The sequence below is a fragment of the Grampus griseus genome (assembly GCF_964374135.1).
Source record: "Grampus griseus genome assembly, chromosome: 2".
NCBI classification, from domain to species: Eukaryota; Metazoa; Chordata; class Mammalia; order Artiodactyla; family Delphinidae; genus Grampus; species Grampus griseus.
The window spans coordinates 161,173,444-161,194,071 of NC_139018.1; the positions used below are offsets into that span (position 1 = coordinate 161,173,444).

Below are 20,628 nucleotides of genomic sequence, written 5' to 3' on the forward strand. Positions count from 1 at the left end.
AATGCGACAATTGTTTTTCTCTTTCTTACTTCACTCTGTATGACAGTCTCTAGGTCCATCTACCTCACTACAAATAACTCAATTTCGTTTCTTTTTATGGCTGAGAATATTCCATTGTATATACATGCCACATCTTCTTTATCTATTCATCTGTTGATGGACACTTAGGTTGCTTCCATGTCCTGGCTATTATACATAGAGCATTCTGGTACATGACTCTTTTTGAATTATGGTTTTCTCAGGGTATATGCCCAGGAGTTGGATTGCTGGATCATATGGTAGTTCTATTTTTAGGTTTTAAAGGAACCTCCTTAGTATTCTCCATAGTGGCTGTATCAATTTACATACCAACCAGCAGTGCAAGAGGGTTCCCTTTTCTCCAAGCCCTCTCCAGCATTTATTGTTTGTAGATTTGTTTATGATGGCCATTCTGACCGGGATGAGGTGATACCTCATTGCGGTTTTGATTTGCATTTCTCTAATGATTAATGATGTTGAGCATTCTTTCATGTGTTTGTTGCCAATCTGTATATCTTTCTTGGAGAAATGTCTATTTAGGTCTTCTGCCCATTTTTGTATTGGGTTGTTTGTTTCTTTAATATTGAGCTGCATGAGCTGTTTATATATTTTGGAGATTAATCCTTTGTCCGTTGATTCGTTTGCAAATATTTTCTCCCATTCTGAGGGTTGTCTTTTCCTCTTGTTTATGGTTTGCTTTGCTGTGCAAAAGCTTTGAAGTTTCATTAGGTCCCATTTTTTAATTTTTGTTTTTATTTTCATTACTCTAAGAGGTGGATCAAAAAAGATCTTGCTGTGAATTATGTCAAATAGCGTTCTTCCTATGCTTTCCTCTAAGAGTTTTATAGTGTCTGGTTTTACATTTAGGTCTCAAATCCATTTTGAGTTTATTTTTGTGTGTGGTGTTAGGGAGTGTTCTAATTTCATTCTTTTACATGTAGCTGTCCAGTTTTCCCATCACCACTTATTGAAGAGACTGTCTTTTCTCCATTGTATATCTTTGCCTCCTTTGTCATAGATTAGTTGACCATAGGAGTGTGGGTTTATCTCTGGGCTTTCTATCTTGTTCCATTGATCTATGTTTCTGTTTTTGTACCAGTACCATATTGTCTTGATTACTGCAGCTTTGTAGTATAGTCTGAAGTCAGGGAGTCTGATTCCTCCAGATCCATTTTTTGCCCTCAAGACTGCTTTGGATATTCAGGGTTTTTGTGTCTCCATACAAATTTTAAGATGATTTGTTCTAGTTCCATAAAAAATGCCATTGGTAATTTGATAGGGATTGCATTGAATCCATAAATTGCTTTGGGTAGTATAGTCATTTTCACAATATTGATTCTTCCAATCCAAGAACATGGTATATCTCTCCATCTGTTGGTATCATCTTTAATTTCTTTCATCAGTGTCTTACAGTTTTCTGCATACAGGTCTTTTGTCTCCCTAGGTAGGTTTATTCCTAGGTATTTTATTCTTTTTGTTGCAATGGTAAATGGGAGTGTTTCCATAATTTCTCTTTCAGATTTTTCATCATTAGTGTATAGGAATGCAAGAGATTTCTGGCGTTAATTTTGTATCCTGCAACTTTACCAAATACATTGATTAGCTCTAGTAGTTTTCTGGTGGCATTTTTAGGATTCTCTATGTATGGTATCATGGCATCTACAAACAGTGACAGTTTTACTTCTTCTTTTCCAATTTGTATTTCTTTTATTTCTTCTCTGATTGCCATGGCTAGGACTTCCAAAACTATGTTGAATAATAGTGGTGAGAGTGGACATCCTTGTCTTGTTCCTGATCTTAGAGGAAATTCTTTCTGTTTTTCACCATTGAGAATGATGTTTGCTGTCGTTTTGTCATATATGGCCTTTATTATGTTGAGGTAGCTTCCCTCTATGCCCACTTTCTGGAGTGTTTTTATCATAAATAGGTGTTGAATTTTGTCAGAAGATTTTTCTGCATCTATTGAGATGATCATATGGTTTTTATTCTTCAGTTTGTTAATATGGTGTATCACATTGATTGATTTGGATATATTGAAGAATCCTTGCATCCCTGGGATAAATCCCATTTGATTGTGGTGTATGATCCTTTTAATGTGTTTTTGGATTCTGTTTGCTAGTATTTTTTTTGAGGTATTTTGCATCTATATTCATCAGTGATATTGGTTGGTAATTTTCTTTTTTTGTAGTATCTTTGTCTGGTTTTGGTATCAGGGTGATGGTGGCCTCATAGAATGAGTTTGGGAGTGTTCCTTCCTCTGTAATTTCTTAGAAGAGTTTGAAAAGGATGGGTGTTAACTCTTCTCTGAATGTTTGATAGAAGTCACCTGTGAAGCCATCTGGTCCTGGATTTTTGTTTGTTGGAAGATTTTTAATCACAGTTTCAATTTCATTACTTGTGATTGGTCTGTTCATATTTTCTGTTTCTTCCTGCTTCAGTCTTGGAAGGTTATACCTTTCTAAGAAGTTGTCCATTTCTTCCAGGTTGTCCATTCTATTGGCATAGAGTTGCTTGTAGTAGTCTCTTAGGATGCTTTGTATTTCTGTGGTGTCTGTTGTAACTTCTCCTTTTTCATTTCTAATTTTATTGATTTGAGTCCTCTCCCTCTTTTTCTTGATGAGTCTGGCTAATGGTTTATCAATTTTCTTTATCTTCTCAAAGAACCAGCTTTTAGTTTTATTGATCTCTGCTATTGTTTTCTTTGTTTCTATTTCATTTATTTCTGCTCTCATCTTGATTTCTTCCCTTCTGCTAACTTTGGGTTTTGTTTGTTCTTCTTTCTCTAGTTCCTTTAGGTGTAAGGTTAGATTGTTTGAGATTTTTTTTTGTTTCTTGAGGTAGGCTTGTATAGCTATAAACTTCTCTCTTAGAACTGCTTTTGCTGCATCCCATAGGTTTTGGATCATTGTGTTTTCATTGTCATTTGTCTCTAGGTATTTTTTGATTTCCTCTTTGATTTCTTCAGTGATCTCTTGGTTATTTAGTAACGTATTGTTGAGCCTCCACGTGTTTGTGTTTTTTACTTTTTTTTCCCTGTAATTCATTTCTAATCTCATAGTGTTGTGGTCAGAAAAGATGCTTGATATGATTTCAGTTTTCTTAAGCTTACTGAGGCTTGATTTGTGACCCAAGATGTGATCTATACTGGAGAATGATCCGTGTGCACTTGAGAAGAAAGTGTAATCTGCTTTTTCTGGCTGGAGTGTCCTATAAATACCAATTAAATCTATCTGTTCTATTGTGTCATTTATAGCTTCTCTTTCCTTATTTATTTTCATTTTGGACATTCTGTCCATTGGTGTAAATGAGGTGTTAAAGTCCCCTACTACGATTGTGTTACTGTTGATTTCCCCTTTTATGGCTGTTAGCATTTGCCCTGTGTATTGAGGTGCTCCTATGTTGGGTGCATAAATATTTACAATTGTTATATCTTCTACTTGGATTGATCCCTTGATCATTATATTGTGTGCTTGTCTCTTGTAATAGTCTTTATTTTAAAGTCTATTTTGTCTGATATGAGAATTGCTACTCCAGCTTTCTTCTGATTTCCATTTGCATGGACTATCTTTCTCCACCCCTCACTTTCAGTCTGTATGTGTCCTAGGTCCGAAGTCAGTCCCTTGTAGACCGCATATATACAGGTTTTGTTTTTGTATCTATTCAGCCAGTCTATGTCTTTTGGTTGGAGCATTTAATCCATTTAAATTTAAGGTAGTTATCGATATGTATGTTCCTATTACCATTTTCTTAATTATTTTGGGTTAGTTATTGTAGGTCTTGTCCTTCTGTTGTGTTTTCTGCCTTGAGAAGTTCCTTTAGTATTTGTTGTAAAGCTGGTATGGTGGTGCTGAATTCTCTTAGCTTTTGCTTGTCTTTAAGCTGTTGATTTCTCCATCGAATCTGAATGAGATCCTTGCTGGGTAGAGTAATCTTTGTTGTAGATTTTTCTCTTTCATCACTTTAAATATGTCGTGCCACTCCCCTCTGGCTTGCAGAGTTTCTGCTGAAAGATCAGCTGTTACCCTCATGGGATTCCCTTGTATGTTATTTGTTGCTTTTAGTTTAGTGCTTTTAATATTTTTTCCTTGTAGTTAGTTTTTGGTAATTTGATTAATATGTGTCTTGGCATGTTTCTCTTTGGATTTATCCTGTATGGGACTCTCTGTGCTTCCTCGACTTGATTGACAATCCTTACCCATGCTAGGGAAGTTTTCAACTATAATCTCTTCAAATATCTTCTCAGTCCCTTCGTTCTTCTTCTGGGACCCCTATAATTCAAATGTTGGTGCATTTAGTGTTGTCCCAGAGGTCTCTGAGGCTGTCCTCAATTCTTTTAATTCTTTTTTCTTTATTCTGCTCTGTGCTAGTTATTTCCACTATTTTATCTTCCATGTCACTTATCTGTTCTTCTGCCTCAGTTATTTTGCTATTGATTTCTTCTAGAGAATTTTTAATTTCATTTATTGTGTTGTTCACCATTGTTTGTTTGCTCTTTAGTTCTTCTAGGTCCTTGTTAAACGTTTCTTTTATTTTCTCCAATCTATTTCCAAGATTTAGATCACCTTTACTGTCATTACTCTGAATTGTTTTTCATTTAGACTACCTATTTCCTCTTCATTTGTTTTGTCTGGTGGGTTTTTACCTTGCTTCTTCATGTGCTGTGTAGTTCTCTGTCTTCTCATTTTGCTTAACTTACTGTGTTTGGGATCTTCTTTTTGCAGGCTGCAGGTTCGTTTTTCCTGTTGTTTTTGGTGCCTTCCTCCAGTGGGTAATGTTGGTTCAGTGGGTTTTGTAGGCTTCCTGAGGGAGGGGACTGGTGCCTGTGTTCTGATGGATGAGGCTGGATCTTGTCTTTCTGGTGGGCAGGTCCACGTCTGGTGGTGTGTTTTGGGGTGTCTGTGAACTTATTATGATTTTAGGCAGCCTCTCTGCTAATCGGTGTGTTTGTGTTCCTGTCTTGCTCGTTATTTGGCATAGGTTGTCCAGCACTGTAACTTGCTGGTCGTTGAGTGGAGCTGGGTTTTCACATTGAGACAGAGATCTCTGAGAGAGCTTTTGTCATTTGATATTACGTGTGGCCGGGAGGTCTCTGGTGGACCAGTGTCCTGAAGTTGGCTCTCCCACCTGAGAGGCTCTGGCCTGACCCCCAGCCGGAGCACCAAGGCCCTGTCAGCCACACAGCTCAGGAGAAAAGGGAGAAAAAGAAAGAAAGGAAGAAAGGAAGAAAAATAAAATAAAATAGAGTTATTAAAATAAAATATAAAAAATATATTATTAAAAAATAAAAATTTAAAAGAAATAAAAAGAAAGAAGAGAGCAACGAAACTAAAAACAAATCCACCAATGATAAGAAGCGCTAAAAACTATACTAAAAAAACAAAAAAAACAAAAAAGTGGACAGACACATCCCCAGGACAAATGGTAAAAGCAAAACTATACAGACAAAATCACACAAAGAAGCATCCACATACACACTCACAAAAGGGGAAAAATGGAAAAATACATATATATGAAAAGAGAGCAACCAAATCAATAAACATACCAGTGATAATAAACTCTAAATACTAAACTAAGATGAACATAAAACCAGAAACAATTAGATGCAGAAAGCAAACCCCAAGTCAACAGTTTCTCCCAAAGCCCATCAGCTCAATTTTGGGGTGATTCATTGTCTATTCAGTGATTCCACAGATGTAGGTACTTCAGTTTGATTGTGGAGCTTTAATCCTCTGCTCCTGAGGCTGCACAGAGAGATTTCTCTTTCTCTTCTTTGTTCGCACAGCTCCTGGGGTTCAGCTTTGGATCTGGCCCCGCCTCTTTGTGTAGGTCACCTGAGGGCTTCTGTTCCCACCCAGACATTACGGGGTTAAAATAGCAGCTGATTCGGGGGCTCTGGTTCACTCAGGCCAGGGGGAGGGAGTGGTATGGAATGCAGGGCGAGCCTGTGGTGGCAGAGACTGGCGTGATGTTGCAATAGTCTGAGGCGTGCTGTGTGTCCTCGTGGGGAAGTTGTACCTGGATCACGGGACCTTGGCAGTGGCAGGCTGCACAGCCTCCCGGGAGGGGAGGTGTGGATAGTGACCTGTGCTCGCACACAGGCTTCTTGGTGGCTGCAGCAGTAGCCTTAGCATTTCATGTCTGTCTCTGGTGTCCGTGCTGATAGCTGTGACTCGTTCCCATCTCTGGAGCTCATTTAGGCGGTGCTCTGAATCCCCTCTCCTCGCACACCCTGGAACAATGGTCTCTTGCACCTTAGGCAGGTCCAGACTTTTCTTGGACTGCCTCCCGGGTAGGTAGTCTTGGACTACCTCCCGGGTAGCTGTGGCACACTAGCTCCCTTCCGGCTGTGTTCTCGCAGCCAACCCCAGTCCTCTTCCTGGAATCTGATCTCCGAAGCCCGAGCCTCAGCTCCCAGCCCCCGCCTGCCCCGGTGGGTGAGCAGAGAAGCCCCTCAGGCTGGTGAGTGCCGGTCAGCAGTGATCCTCTGTGCGAGAATGTCTTCACTTTGCCCTCTGCACACCTGTTGCTGTGCTCTCCTCCATGGCTCCGAAGATTTCCTGCTGCCCAACCCTCATCTCCTCCAGTGAAGGGGCTTCCTAGTGTGTGGAAACTTTTCTTCCTTCCCAGCTCCCTCCCAGAGATGCAGGTCCCATCTCTGTTCTTTTGTCTCTGTTCTTTTCATTTTTCTTTTGCCCTACCCAGCTACGTAGGGAGTTTCTTGCCTTTTGGGAGCCTGAGGTCTTCTGCCAGCGTTCAGTACGTGTTCTGTTCCTTGTGTAGATGTATTTTTGATGTATTTGTGGGGAGGTAGGTGATCTCCATGTCCTACTCCTCTGCCATCTTGAAGCTATCTCTCCAAATTTGCTTTTTAAACCTGGTTCATGAGCCAAATTAACCCAAGTAGGTTTCTTTTAGCATCTATTATTAGAATAGTATAATATTTTATAATTTTGATACGGAATAGAAAATCATTTGATATTTGATGGATTTAGCACTTGCCTGAATATAGAGATTGAATCGGATTGAATTTTGAGTGGCACAGAGGGAAGATGGGAGAATGAGCAGGACCTCTATTATAAAAATTGAGTTATAAACTATAAGAATGGCACATTTTCTTAATTGATCTGTCATAAAATCACTGAAGTTTGGAATTTTCAGGGTTTTGTAAAACTAAATGGGGTTCCAAAGAAGATGAAAGAAAATCACTTAGTAGGCAGTTAAGTGACTCCTAGATGATAGGACTTAAGGAGAACAGAACTGTGTAGTGGGAAACATAATTCTGTCATTTGAGGCATTGTACTCTCTTGAAATCCAATATTATTGGTGTATATGGGGGTGGGAGGTGGTATTTTAAGCCATCGGGCATTTAAGTCCTCCTGTGAGGGATTGATCAGGCATGGGGCTGAGACACCCTGTGTCCCTGCCTTTAGTGGCGAGTGCTGTGCAGAATGAGAATGCCAGCCACCAATAATGCATCCAGTTTGTTGTGGATGTTCAGGTGTCATTAATTACTATAGAGAAGTTTCTAGTTTATTTCTTATGATTTTGTTTTACATCCCTGTGTGTCTCTCTTTTTTCAGTAACAACAAGAGCAACAAAACAGAGCCAAGGGTGCCTTTGAAGGGACTGAGTCACACTGACTCGATGCTGAAGGAGGAGCTTGCTAAAGTCCCTCTGCATACTTGTATAAACTTTAAGGACTGAGATGGGACTCTTGTCTGTGTATAAACTTTATCAGTATTTATACATCTTTTCCAACTTTGAAACAGAGTGGATGGTAAAAGAGTCTTAAGCTGTCTTTGTCACGCATTGTGCCTTCTTATATTTAACGTTCTCTGTCTTTTAGTCAAGGTCTTTGTTAGTAGCACAACGGAGATTTGATGCTGGGCAGAGGAGAAACTTGCTGCTTGTAGGTTAAACCTTTTAAAATAACTCCTTTGCTTTTCTCAGCTGTCCATTCCCAAGCAGCATACTATGGGTGTTGATGATTAAATACGTGTAGTAGATAAACGTAAAACTTCAAATTCCCAAATATATTATCTCCAGGGCATTTCAGCTTCAGCAGAGGCAGCGAGATTATCCACCTGCACACTTGAAAATGCAGCAGTATCTTCAACCAAAGCAGATGCAGGTGTAGCATATTAATTTGTTTCTCAAAATACTTTATTGCTGACATGAAAACAGTGCTTCTACCTTAAAGGCTTTGTAAAAAATTAGGAAACCCTATGACTCTCTTGGGATCTTTTGGCTACACCAGTCTTTAAGATTGCAGGTATGTTTTAGTTCTGTCCTGTCAGCAAGTGAACAGATGTTCATTTACTTTTGTTGAGCTGGGCCACAGAGATGTGCTGTGCTTGGAATATTGTCTGCAACCATGTAGTAGCTCTTTCCTAAAAAGCTTAAGCAAGAGGCGTATTTGAGGCCATTTTGTAATCAGCGTCTCCAGGCAATATCTGCTGCCTCATCAATTTACAGGCCTCCGAGAATTATTCTGTGTTTTGCAATTTCTCCTCCATTCTGCCTTCTGATAGCTTTAAAGCCGTTTATGCTTCCTTTAGAAATACCCAAATAGTAGATTTATCCCAGCTGGACCCTGGCTTAGCATGGGTTTCTGAGAAAGCCTCTGGATCTGGCTCCTGTGTGTGGGCTTTGCCACCTTCATCTGGAAAGGACTAGGTCCATTTCTTAATAAACCTGAGTCATATGTTAATTTCTGAGAGAATTAAACAAGGAATGGTGTTTACACATTTAGTCCACAGAGATGGCAGTATTTCAGAAAGTTTCTGGAGATGTTTAAGGAATAGCATCTAACACTGATTGATCACTTACTATGTGTAAAGCACTGCATTTGGTCCTTCATGTATATTATCTTACTGACCCTTCACGGCAGTCCTCTGAACTATAATTTACCCCACTGTTCACATTTGTATTATGAGCTTTGGAGAATGAAATAACCTACCAAATCCCATACAAAATTAGAACATAGGATAGTTTGATTTCAGATCTCAGTCATTTAGTCACTGAGCCGTGATAATTTTGTATCATGTTAAAGCAGTATAAGGATTTATAAAATATAGAAAAAAAATTCCACCCTCTAGATTTGGTCAGATCTAATGTGACTCATTAAATATTCTTTTGTCTGCTGTGTTAGATGAAACATTACTATGCATTGCGTGGTGCTGATTAACTGCAATCACATTTCTCAAAATCGCAGATATAAGCAATTAATTTTAGTATTTTCTTCAAATATTCATAGAAGCAAAGAATATAGGCTAAATGTACAGCAAAAATTTAGTCTCAAATTCAAGTGAAAAATTCCCTCATCCATGTTTTTTTCTGGCTCTTGAAGGGAGCTCACCTACTGGTTTTATGGGTAGGAAGGAATGAATACTATGTTACTAATTATATCACTGACTATGGTTTTCAAGTTGAATGTCTGGATTCTTGAGAAGTCAGTGCCTGAATTTTGAAAAGATACTGAAGCATTTTTAATATGCTACTATCTACTTGTTATTTCTTCGATATTCCATTTAGAAATGCCAGAGAGTTCTCACCACTCTCCTATTCAGAAACAATAGGCTTTATTAATATGAACAAAAGATGTTACTACTAATAATAAACTATTAACTTAATGTTACTCTCAAACTTTTCAAAATCATAATATGAGAGACATTTTATCTTTTAATTCAAGAATACTTACAGTGTGAACACATGATGGAGAAAAGGTTACTGTCATCTTTTTTGTGTTTCACGTGTTTACTTGAGAAATAATATTGAATGTGTACTACTAATTAAGAAAACTTTCACACAGTAAATATAACTACCAGGGTTTCTGTTCTTGTAGTTACTAGTGTCATCCAAGTGAGTTTATGTCCATTATTCACCTACATGAAAGTTTCCTCTAAGATTTAAATCAAGTGTTCTGAGCCCTAAGCTTCGCTTCAAAAGCCATCTTCTCTTAAAATGTTTGATGTGAAAGGAATTTGTCTCATGTTTGTTGTTTGTTTATTTTATTATTTTTTAAAACATCTTTATTGGAGTATAATTGCTTTACAGTGGTGTGTTAGTTTCTGCTTTATAACAAAGTGAATCAGCTATACATATACATATATCCCTGTATCTCCTCCCTCCCATCCTGTCTATCCCACTGCTGTAGGTGGTCACAAAGCACCGAGCTGATCTCCCTGTGCTATGCAGCTGCTTCGCACTAGCTATCTATCTTACATTTGGTAGTGTATATATGTCCATGCCACTCTCTCACTTCGTCCCAGCTTACCCTTCCCCCTCCCCGTGTCTTCAAGTCCATTCTCTATGTCTGCGTCTTTATTCCTGTCCTGCCCCTAGGCCCTTCAGAACCATTTTTTTTTTTTTTAGATTCCAAATATATGTATTAGCATACAATATTTGTTTTTCTGACTTACTTCACTCTGTATGATGGACACTAGGTCCATCTACCTCACCACAAATAAATCAATTTCATTTCTTTTATGGCTGAGTAATATTCCATTGTATATATGTGCCACATCTTCTTTATCCATTCATCAGTTGATGGACACGTAGGTTGCTTCCATGTCCTGGCTATTGTAAATAGAGCTGCAATGAACATTTTTGGTACATGCCTCTTTTTGAATTATGGTTTTCTCAGGGTATATGCCCAGTAGTGAGATTGCTGGGTCATATGGTATTTCTATTTTTAGTTTTTAAAGGACTTTCCATACAGTTCTCCATAGTGGCTGTATCAATTTACATTCCCACCAGCAGTTCAAGAGGGTTCCCTTTTCTCCACACCCTCTCCAGCATTTATTGTTTCTAGATATTTTAATGATGCCCATTCTGACTGGTGTGAGATGATATCTCATTGTAGTTTTGATTTGCATTTCTCTAATGATTAATGATGGTGAGCGTCCTTTCATGTGTTTGTTGGCAGTCTGTATATCTTCTTTGGAGAAATGTCTATTTAGGTCTTCTGCCCATTTTTGGACTGGATTGTTTTTTAGATATTGAGCTGCATGAGCTGGTTATATATTTTGGAGATTAATCCTTTGTCAGTTGCTTCATTTGCAAATATTTTCTCCCATTCTGAGGGTTGTCTTTTTGTCTTGTTTATGGTTTCCTTTGCTGTGCAAAAGCTTTTACGTTTAATTAGGTCCCATTTGTTCATTTTTGTTTTTATTTCCATTTCTCTAGGAGGTGGGTCAAGAAGGATCTTGCAGTGATTTATGTCATAGACTGGTCTGTCTATGTTTTCCTCTAAGAGTTTTCTAGTGTCTGGCCTTACATTTAGGTCTTTAATCCATTTTGAATTTATTTTTGTGTATGGTGTTAGGCAGTGTTCTAATTTCATTCTTTTACGTGTAGCTGTCCAGTTTTCCCAGCACCAGTTATTAAAGAGGCTGCCTTTTCTCCATTTTATATTCTTGCCTCCTTTATCACAAATAAGGTAATCATATGTGCATGGGTTTACCTGTGGGCTTTGTATCCTGTTCCATTGATCTATATTTCTGTTTTTGTGCCAGTACCATACTGTCTTGATAACTGTAGCTGTGTAGCATAGTCTGAAGTCCAGGAGCCTGATTCCTCCAGCTCTGTTTTTCTTTCTCAAGATTTCTTTGGCTATTTGGGATCTTTTGTGTTTCCATACAAATTTTAAGATATTTTGTCTTAGTTCCATGAAAAATACCATTGGTAGTTTGATAGGGATTGCATTGAATCGGTAGATTGCTTTGGGTAGTATAGTCATTTTCACGCTGTTGATTCTTCCAGTCCAAGATCATGGTATATCTCTCCATCTGTTTGTATAATCTTTAATTTCTTTCATCATTGTCTTATAGTTTTCTGCATAGTGGTCTTTTGTCTCCTTAGGTAGGTTTATTCCTAAGTATTTTGTTCTTTTTATTGCAATGGTAAATGTGAGTGTTTCCTTAATTTCACTTTCAGATTTTTCATCATTAGTGTATAGGAATGCAAGAGATTTCTGTGCATTAATTTTGCATCCTACTACTTTACCAAATTCATTGAGTAGCTCTAGTAGTTTTCTGATAGCATCTTTAGGATTTTCTATGTATAGTATCATGTCATTTGCAAACAGTGGCAGATTTACTTCTTCTTTTCCTATTTGGATTCCTTTTATTTCTTTTTCTTCTCTGATGGCTGTGGCTAAAACTTCCAAAACTATGTTGAATAATAGTGGTGAGAGTGGGCAACCTTGTCTTGTTCCTTATCTTAGAGGAAATGCTTTGAGTTTTTCACCATTGCGAATGAAGTTGGCTTTAGGTTTTTCATATATGATTTTATTATGTTGAGGTAAGGTCCCTCTATAACTACTTTGGGTAAGGTTTTTATCATATGATTGTTGAATTTTGTTGAAAGCTTTTTTTCATCTGTTGAGATGATCATATGGTTTTTCTCCTTCAGTTTGTTTGTATCACATTGATTGATTTGCATATATTGAAGAATCCTTGCATTCCTGGGATAAACCCCACTTGATCATTGTGTATGATCCTTTCAATGTGTTGTTGGATTCTGTTTCATAGTATTTTGTTGAGGATTTTTGCATCTATGTTCATGAGTGCTATTGGCCTGTAGTTTTCTTTCCTTGTGACATCATTGTCTTTCTTTTTGACATCTTTGTGACATCTTTGTTTTGGTATCAGGGTGATGGCGGCCTCATAGAATGAGTTGGGGCGTGTTCCTCCCTCTGCTGTATTTTGGAAGAGTTTGAGAAGAATAGGTGTAAGCTCTTCTCTAAATGTTTGATAGAATTCACCTGTGAAACCATTTGGTCTCGGGCTTTTGTTTGTTGGAAGGTTTTGAATCATAGTTTCAATTTCAGTGTTTGTGATTGTTCTGTTTATATTTTCTGTTTCTTCCTGGTTCAGTCTCAGGAGGTTGTGCTTTTCTAAGAATTTGTCCATTTCCTCCAGGTTGTCCATTTTATTGGCATATTGTTGTAGTAATCTCTCATGATCCTTTGTATTTCTGCATTGTCAATTGTTGCTTCTCCTTTTTCATTTCTAATTCTGTTGATTTGAGTCTTCTACCTTTTTTTCTTGATGAGTCTGGCTAATGGTTTATCAATTTTGTTTATCTTCTCAAAGAACCATCTTTTAGTTTTACTGATCTTTTCTATTGTTTCCTTCATTTCTTTTTCATTTATTTCTGATCTGTTCTTTATGATTTCTTTCCTCCTGCTACCTTTGAGGTTTTTTTGTTCTTCTTTCTCTAACTGCTTTAGGTGTAAGTTTAGATTGTTTATTCGAGATGTTTCTTGTTTCTTGAGGTAGGATTGTATTGCTGTAAAATTCGCTCTTAGAATTGCTTTTGCTGTATCCCATAGGTTTTGGATCATCGTGTTTTCATTGTCATTTGTCTGTAGGTATTCTTTGATTTCCTCTTTGATTTTTTCAGTGATCTCTTGGTTATTTAGTAGTGTATTGTTTAGCCTTCATGTGTTTGTATTTTTTTTTTTTTACAGATTTTTTCCTGTAATTGATATCAAGTCTCATAGTGTTGTGGTCGGAAAAGATATTTGATACGGTTTCAATTTTCTTAAATTTACCAAGGCTTGACTTGGGACCTAAGATATGATCTGTCCTGGAGAATGTTCCATGAGCGCTTGAGTAGAAAGTGTATTCTGTTGTTTTTGGATGGAATGTCCTATAAATATCAATGAAGTCCATCTTGTTTAATGTATCATTTAAAGCTTGTGTTTCCTTATTTATTTTCATTTTGGATTATCTGTCCATTGGTGAAAGTGTGGTGTTAAAGTCCCCTACTACGATTGTGTTACTGTCAATTTCCCCTTTTATAGCTGTTAGCATTTGCCTTATGTATGGAGGTGCTCCTATGTTGGGTGCATAAATATTTACAATTGTTATATCTTCTTCTTGGATTGGTCCCTTGATCATTATGTGTGTGCTTCTTTGTCTCTTGTAATAGTCTTTATTTTAAAGTCTATTTTGTCTGATATGAGAATTGCTACTCCAGCTTTCTTCTGATTTCCATTTGCATGGAATATCTTTCTCCACTCCTCACTTTCAGTCTGTATGTGTCCTAGGTCTGAAGTAGGTCTCTTGTCGACCGCATATATACAGGTTTTGTTTTTGTATCCATTCAGCCAGTTTATGTCTTTTGGTTGGAGCATTTAATCTATTTACATTTAACATAGTTATCCATATGTATGTTCCTATTACCATTTTCTTAATTATTTTGGGTTAGTTATTGTAGGTCTTGTCCTTCTGTTGTGTTTCCTGCCTTGAGAAGTTCCTTTAGCATTTGTTGTAAAGCTGGTATGGTGGTGCTGAATTCTCTTAGCTTTTGCTTGTCATTAAGCTTTTGATTTCTCCATCGAATCTGAATGAGATCCTTGCTGGGTAGAGTAATCTTTGTTGTAGTTTTTTCCCTTTCATCACTTTAAATATGTCCTGCCACTCCCTTCTGGCTTGCAGAATTTCTGCTGGAAGATCAGCTGTTAACCTTATGGAGATTCCCTTGTATGTTATTTGTTGCTTTTTCCTTGCTGCCTTTAATACTTTTTCTTTTTATTATTTTTTTGATAGTTTGATTAATATGTATCTTGGTGTGTTTCTCCTTGGATTTATTCTGTATGGGACTCTCTGCACTTCCTGGACTTGATTGACTATTTTCTTACCCATATTAGGGAATTTTCAACTATAATCTCTTCAAATTTTTTTTCAGTCCGTTTCTTTTTCTGTTCTTCTTCTTGAACCCCTATAATTCGAATGTTGGTTCATTTAATGTTGTCCCAGAGGTCTCTGTGTCTCATGTTTATTTTTGCATTGGTGCAGGCAATACCTGACTTTTGTGATGTTGCCAAACTCCTAACTCCATTATCTGTGTTGTGATCTGCTTTTATTTTGCTACTTTGCTATTCTTTGTTTTTTTGGGCCATGCCCCGCGGCATGGGGGATCTTAGTTTCCTGACCAGGGATCAAACCCTTGCCCCCTGCAGTGGAAACACAGAGTCCTAACCACTGGGCCACCAGGAAATTCCCTTTTCTTTTCTTTATTTCACCTAACACAGAAAAGTGAGGTGGGGATGTTTGGAAAACCTTGTTTGCCAAAGTTTTGGAGAAAACAAAGAATGTTAATTGCTTTTCTTAGAAACATAACTACCATATTACAAACATAACTTCTGAATATAGGGCCTCTCTTTGTAGAAAATTATCATGGGGTTCCACTTTCTTTAACTCATTCAACCTATCCCTCTTTGCAGGATCCCAACCAAAATCCCTGGTAAATCTTTTTGTTAAATACGTTTAACTGGTGTATCTCATTGTGCCTGGTGGGTCTTCTGTTTCATAGCCTCACAGGTCCATTAGTAATTTCCCTACAGTTAGAGAAATTGTTCTTTACCTAAGGAAAACGTTTCCTCTTTCTGTGCCAGTGGTCTCAAAAGGCAGCCGATTTTCATACTAACATTTCTTCAGTTGAATCGAATAAATACATATTGCAAACTCTGGTGAGGAGAGGGTTGAAGTTAAGAAGGTAATTTAAAATCTACTTCATTAGATCAGGTGTGAAGATATACAAATGGCAACAGGGATGGAAAGGAGGGGGTGTTAATAGGTCCTGACTGATTGGACATGTGACTGGAGGAAAAAGTCATTCCAAAGACCATTTTAGAGTTTTGAGCACTGAAGTTTTGAGCAGTTTTCTGAAGTTTTGAGTGTCAGGGGAGAGGTCCTAGTTGAGGAGAAAGAACGTTATGAATCAGAAGTGACTTCATGTCATCGGAGTGAAAATATCCAGCTATGGAGATGGCTATGGAGATGTGGGAGGAGCGCTCAAGAGAGAGGTTGACATTCCTGATGTAAATTTGTCATCAGCCTGGGTGACAGTTAAAGCCCTGAGGATGAATGGGTTTTCAGGAAGGGTGTAGAGGAAAAAAGAAGAGACTGGAGATTAGTTAAGACTTATTTCCACTTCTCTCTTTAAATGTGGCTGCTACAGGTATATGCTTAATTTGGCAAGAACTAGGGAATATATCTATGTGAGAAAGCTTTCAAGAAGAATAAAGTTAATCTGTAGAGAATAGATTTTTTTTTATTGGTAAACACTATTCATCCAATAGCTTAAATATTTTAATAACTATGTTATAATAATAGCTAACACTAATGCCAACTATAGGCCAAGTGCAATTGTACATGTAATAACTCATTAATCCTTACATAAACCTTATCATATAGGTAATAACTTATTATTTTTATCAGTACCTTTTTACAAAGAAAACTGAGGCACAGAGATATTAAGCACCTTCTCCAAGATCTTCTTGCTATGAAGTGGTATATCTGGGATCTGAATTTAAGGAGTCTGGTTCCAAATATACACTTTAGTCACTGTGCTATATTGGCCTCATATGAAACTACCCCTATGTAACAAAATTTGATAGACCTTTCCCAGCATGGTCCTGACTTATAATTAGTCACATGGTTATTCTGTTTTATGTGAAGAGGAGATGACTTTCTGAGGGCTATATATTGATGGTTTGCTGGACACATTATGGATGTTTCTTATATTTTTAATAGACTAGTAGATAGCGTCTGGTTCAAAAGAAATGTATTAGTACATCTTGTACAGAAACAAAAGAGAATGCAGCACAGAAAAATGCAGACCATCTGTTAAGCTAAGAAGCAGTGTGATGTTTCGGCATAATAAAATGTTTATATTATGAACAAGGCTGAGCAGTGCACACAAGTTTAATGCATCCATGAATTAAGCCTCACACATCATTGGTATTCATTAGTGAAAGTGGGATAATACTTTCCACCAACACACCAATTTTCTATTGATTTAAGTAATTAGGATTACTTGATCTTTCCAAGTTTCTCAGATTCATTATACCAGAGAATTTCCTGGTGGAGACTGGGCTGGCTTCACATCACAATATAACATTCAGTCATTTTAACAATAAGTCGCTGAACAATGATTTCCAGTCAGTGTCCCAAGCTGCGTCTAGATAATGGCAGAAAATGTGCAGGAGGATACCACAAGGACATCCAAGGCAGGACTGTGAGTAAAATTCAGAGAACCAGAGGTGGAAGTGAAGCACAGATGAAAAATGCCAAGAATCAAGAGTTCAAGATGGAGCATGGGTCCAAGAACTGGTAAATACTAAATAGTATGAATGCATAGGAACCAAACTTAGGAGATGATATGGGGCAGAAACCAGGTGACTGTTGCTTCATTTCACAAACATGTTACCTAACCTAGACATGTGGGATAGAGATGACTGTACATTTTCTTGTTCTTCAAAATGTACGTTTAGATCTCTTTCCACTTGGAATTGGTATGGTCACCCAAGTGCTTCTAGGAAGTGACATGTTTCTTATTTGTAGGCTCTGTGCTATAAGACTGTCAGGTAATCATGTTCCTTGCTCTTTGTTTTTATTTTATTTCATTTTTCTTATCCAGGTTGTTTTTGAAGGCCAGATGATTTCAACTCATGAACAGGATGAAGTCATAGCTATTGATGATATATCCTTCAGCTCAGGCTGCTTGCCTGCAAATGGTAAGAACTTTTCCTTATTTTGATCCTTATTGTATAATAAATGCAGTGCAGTTTAACTATTGTATAATGACTTTGATCTGCTCTTTATTTTTACTTAATGCTTTAGAGTGAGCTATTTCCCATTGTTCTAATACACTGTGTAACAATGACTAGATTTGTGCTAGAGGTGAAGGCAGGGTATTTTTCACTGCTGAGGCTATGAAGAGCTGAAGGGTGTAATTTAGTCTCAGATTTGGAACCTTGTAGCCATGTTTACACTGTTTAGTTAAATCTTACTCAGCGAACTCTATGCCTTCTAGGAGATCGGGAGAAAACTGGCCTCCATAGACTTGAAATTATCTTCTTGGAGAATCAATTTGACTATGCCACTGAAAGACACAAATAGAGAAATATATTAATTATAATCTATTTTCTATTTAGACTGAAACAACTAGATCAATAAACCACACAGATCTAAAAAGTCATCCATAGCGGTCCCTTGATTATATTAACTGTATAATATTCAATTCACCAGTCACATTGTTCTCAATAGAAATGTTCAATGTTTAAAATATAAATTGGTAATGATAAAATTAACTTAGTCTAATAAGCAATAACTATACATATTCAGATATGTATTATAGATATTTGATAGATATTTTTCCTTTTGAAATTTTATTATGATATAGTAGAATAAAGATAGCTATTTTGTAGAGAGGATTCCCAGTTCTAATTTTGTACAAAGATATGGTAGTCGTGGTAAAAAATATTCCAGTAACAGAAGAGATGGATTGGTCTCCCTAAGAGAAATCAAGGAAACTTGATAACGGGTATTGCGCTTTGATGTTTAAAAAGCACTCCTGCTGTTATGATAAGAGCTTACAGGTATGTGTCTTTTGCCACTCAAACCAAGATAAGGTTTTACAGGAGCTGATGACAGCACCTTCTAAACACTGGAACACATAAAGATCTCTTTCATCTTTGTACTGTCAGTTCTCAGTATAGGTTAGTAAGAAATCATGATAGGATAAATTGAAACATAGGTAAATTGAAATGGAGAACTTTAAAGGAACAGACTATAACCTCCACCCATTCCTAGAAGTAAATAATTTAAGTATAAACATCAGTGCCTTTTCACTAAAAGAAGATAATATTTATTAGATTTATCAGAAGAGAATCAATATACCAGTGTAGACTACATTGTTAACTCCAGACAAAGTATGATTTGCCATTCAAATGTCCCCTAATAATTCCTCTTCTCTTACTGTGCATGGTCGTTCCTGAGGCCAGAGCACAGCCTGCTTATGCTTGAGTTTTAATGAGACACCTAGTCCCTGACCCTGATCACTTCAGCAGGGTCTTTATATATTCTCAGTTTTATAGTTGCTGCAGAAATTGAGGTCTGCCAAACAAAATGATCCCTAATAGTTCTATTTATTGCCCAGTCTGGCTGATCACCCTCAAAGGAGAATAAAGCAGTGAAATCAGCTATTGGCTGGACTTTCTGAACCATCAGGAAGTTAGGAACTGGCTGTTGCCCTTGAAACTTTGTTTACATTACAGATTTACACAGGAGAATGCTTGGGCTGTGCTTGGGACTTGAGATCGCTTGTAATAGGACTCTGCTATCATTTCAAACATGAACTTACTCTTCATCTTTGGCTCTGGGAACCAAAGCCATTTCCCTAATTACCCATGATCCATACACTGGGACAGAGGCTGGTGTAGATGGGCTATAATAATTACTCAGAAGACGAATGCCAGATTTTTAGTAAGCACTTAAAAGAACTCCTTAAAATCACTATAGAATTTTTTTTAAAAAAGCAATAGTAGTGGGAGTGAGAGCATCAGAAAGTTGGACATTCAAGGAGAAGTTGTGGTCACATAGAAAAAATATTGGAGTCTACAATTTCTAAGAATAGTTCTAGATAGAGTTGGTGTAGAAATAAAGTTTACTGAAGATGAGACATGAACTTTAAAGCTAAATTATTGGGCAGGCCTTTTACATGGATATTGAAGTTATACAAGTTTACAAGGAAAAGGCCTAGAGAAGAAGACTTTGAAATCCAAGACTGAAGTCTTTAGTGAATATGGACATCAGATCTCCTGCATGGATGACACAGGGCTATAAGTTGGATGTCATGGGCCAAGATGTGTTTACAACATGGAAGAATGAATCATTGTATAGAAGCAACATTGGGGATTTAGAAGGATGACAATTTTAATTTTAGGCCTTTTGTTTTATGGGGCGTTGGAAAAGAAGGTCTCCCCTTGGGAAAGCTACAAAGGAAGTGGTCTCTTTTTGGGGAAAGCCAGGACTCAGGTAAGGTCACAGAGTGTACTTTGACTCTTTGAAGGTGAGAGTGCAGGGGTTTTGTTTTCTGTTTTTCAAATAGAAGGAGGAAAACACAGCAGCGTGAGGATGAATAATGGAGAAAAAGGATAAAGCATTATGGGATAGGACTGGCACTTGGATGGACTTCTGTTTTGTAAATGGTGAGAATGTGAGAGGTGGTAAAGTTAAGTAGCATTAAATTTTCAAATGAGACTCTGCAGTCAAGTTCAGGCACTCTCAGGTTAGACTGCACCTAGTTAACCATCAGAATCACGTAGAAGAGCGATAGATTCTGGGATTCACTCCAGACCTGATAGATGGGAATCACTGAGGATGGAGCCTACATTTAAAGTAATGTTCTCAGGAAATTTTTGTGAAGTCAGGCAATCCTAGGTTTAAGAACAGAACTAACCTTTTGGGATCCACAAGACCTAGTCTCGTGTTGATTATTGCACTTGGCAGTGACTGCCCTGGAGCAGGGTTCTGGATGACTAGAGTCTGTGGTTTCAGTCTCATGCGGTCCTGGTGGTGACAGTCAAGGTAGGGGAAGCAGGCAGATACAACCTAACATCTTCTGGACGTTTCCATCAGAAAATCCTACTCCAATGGACAATAGGGTTAGGTATGCATTTGGAAGCAAGAAAGCAGAAAAGATTGCTTAGATGACTTAATAGAGGATATAGACAGTCATGGCATAGGTTCTGCAACTCTGATACTGCTAAATTCAAGGACTAACAGATTTCCTTTGTATTTCCCTCATGCTTGT

General features: G+C 37.5%; 1 protein-coding gene across 1 annotated transcript in view; it reads left to right on the forward strand.

Annotated features, from left to right (window-relative positions):
* The window catches only part of MALRD1 (MAM and LDL receptor class A domain containing 1), a gene marked incomplete at both ends in the record, with an annotated part of 578,033 nt that overhangs the window by 28,099 nt on the left and 529,306 nt on the right, over positions 1 to 20,628 (forward strand). Inside the window, one exon of the mRNA XM_082648013.1 lies at positions 17,452 to 17,548. Coding sequence (XP_082504139.1) covers positions 17,452 to 17,548 — 97 coding nt within the window. The remainder of the gene's footprint in view (positions 1 to 17,451; positions 17,549 to 20,628) is intronic.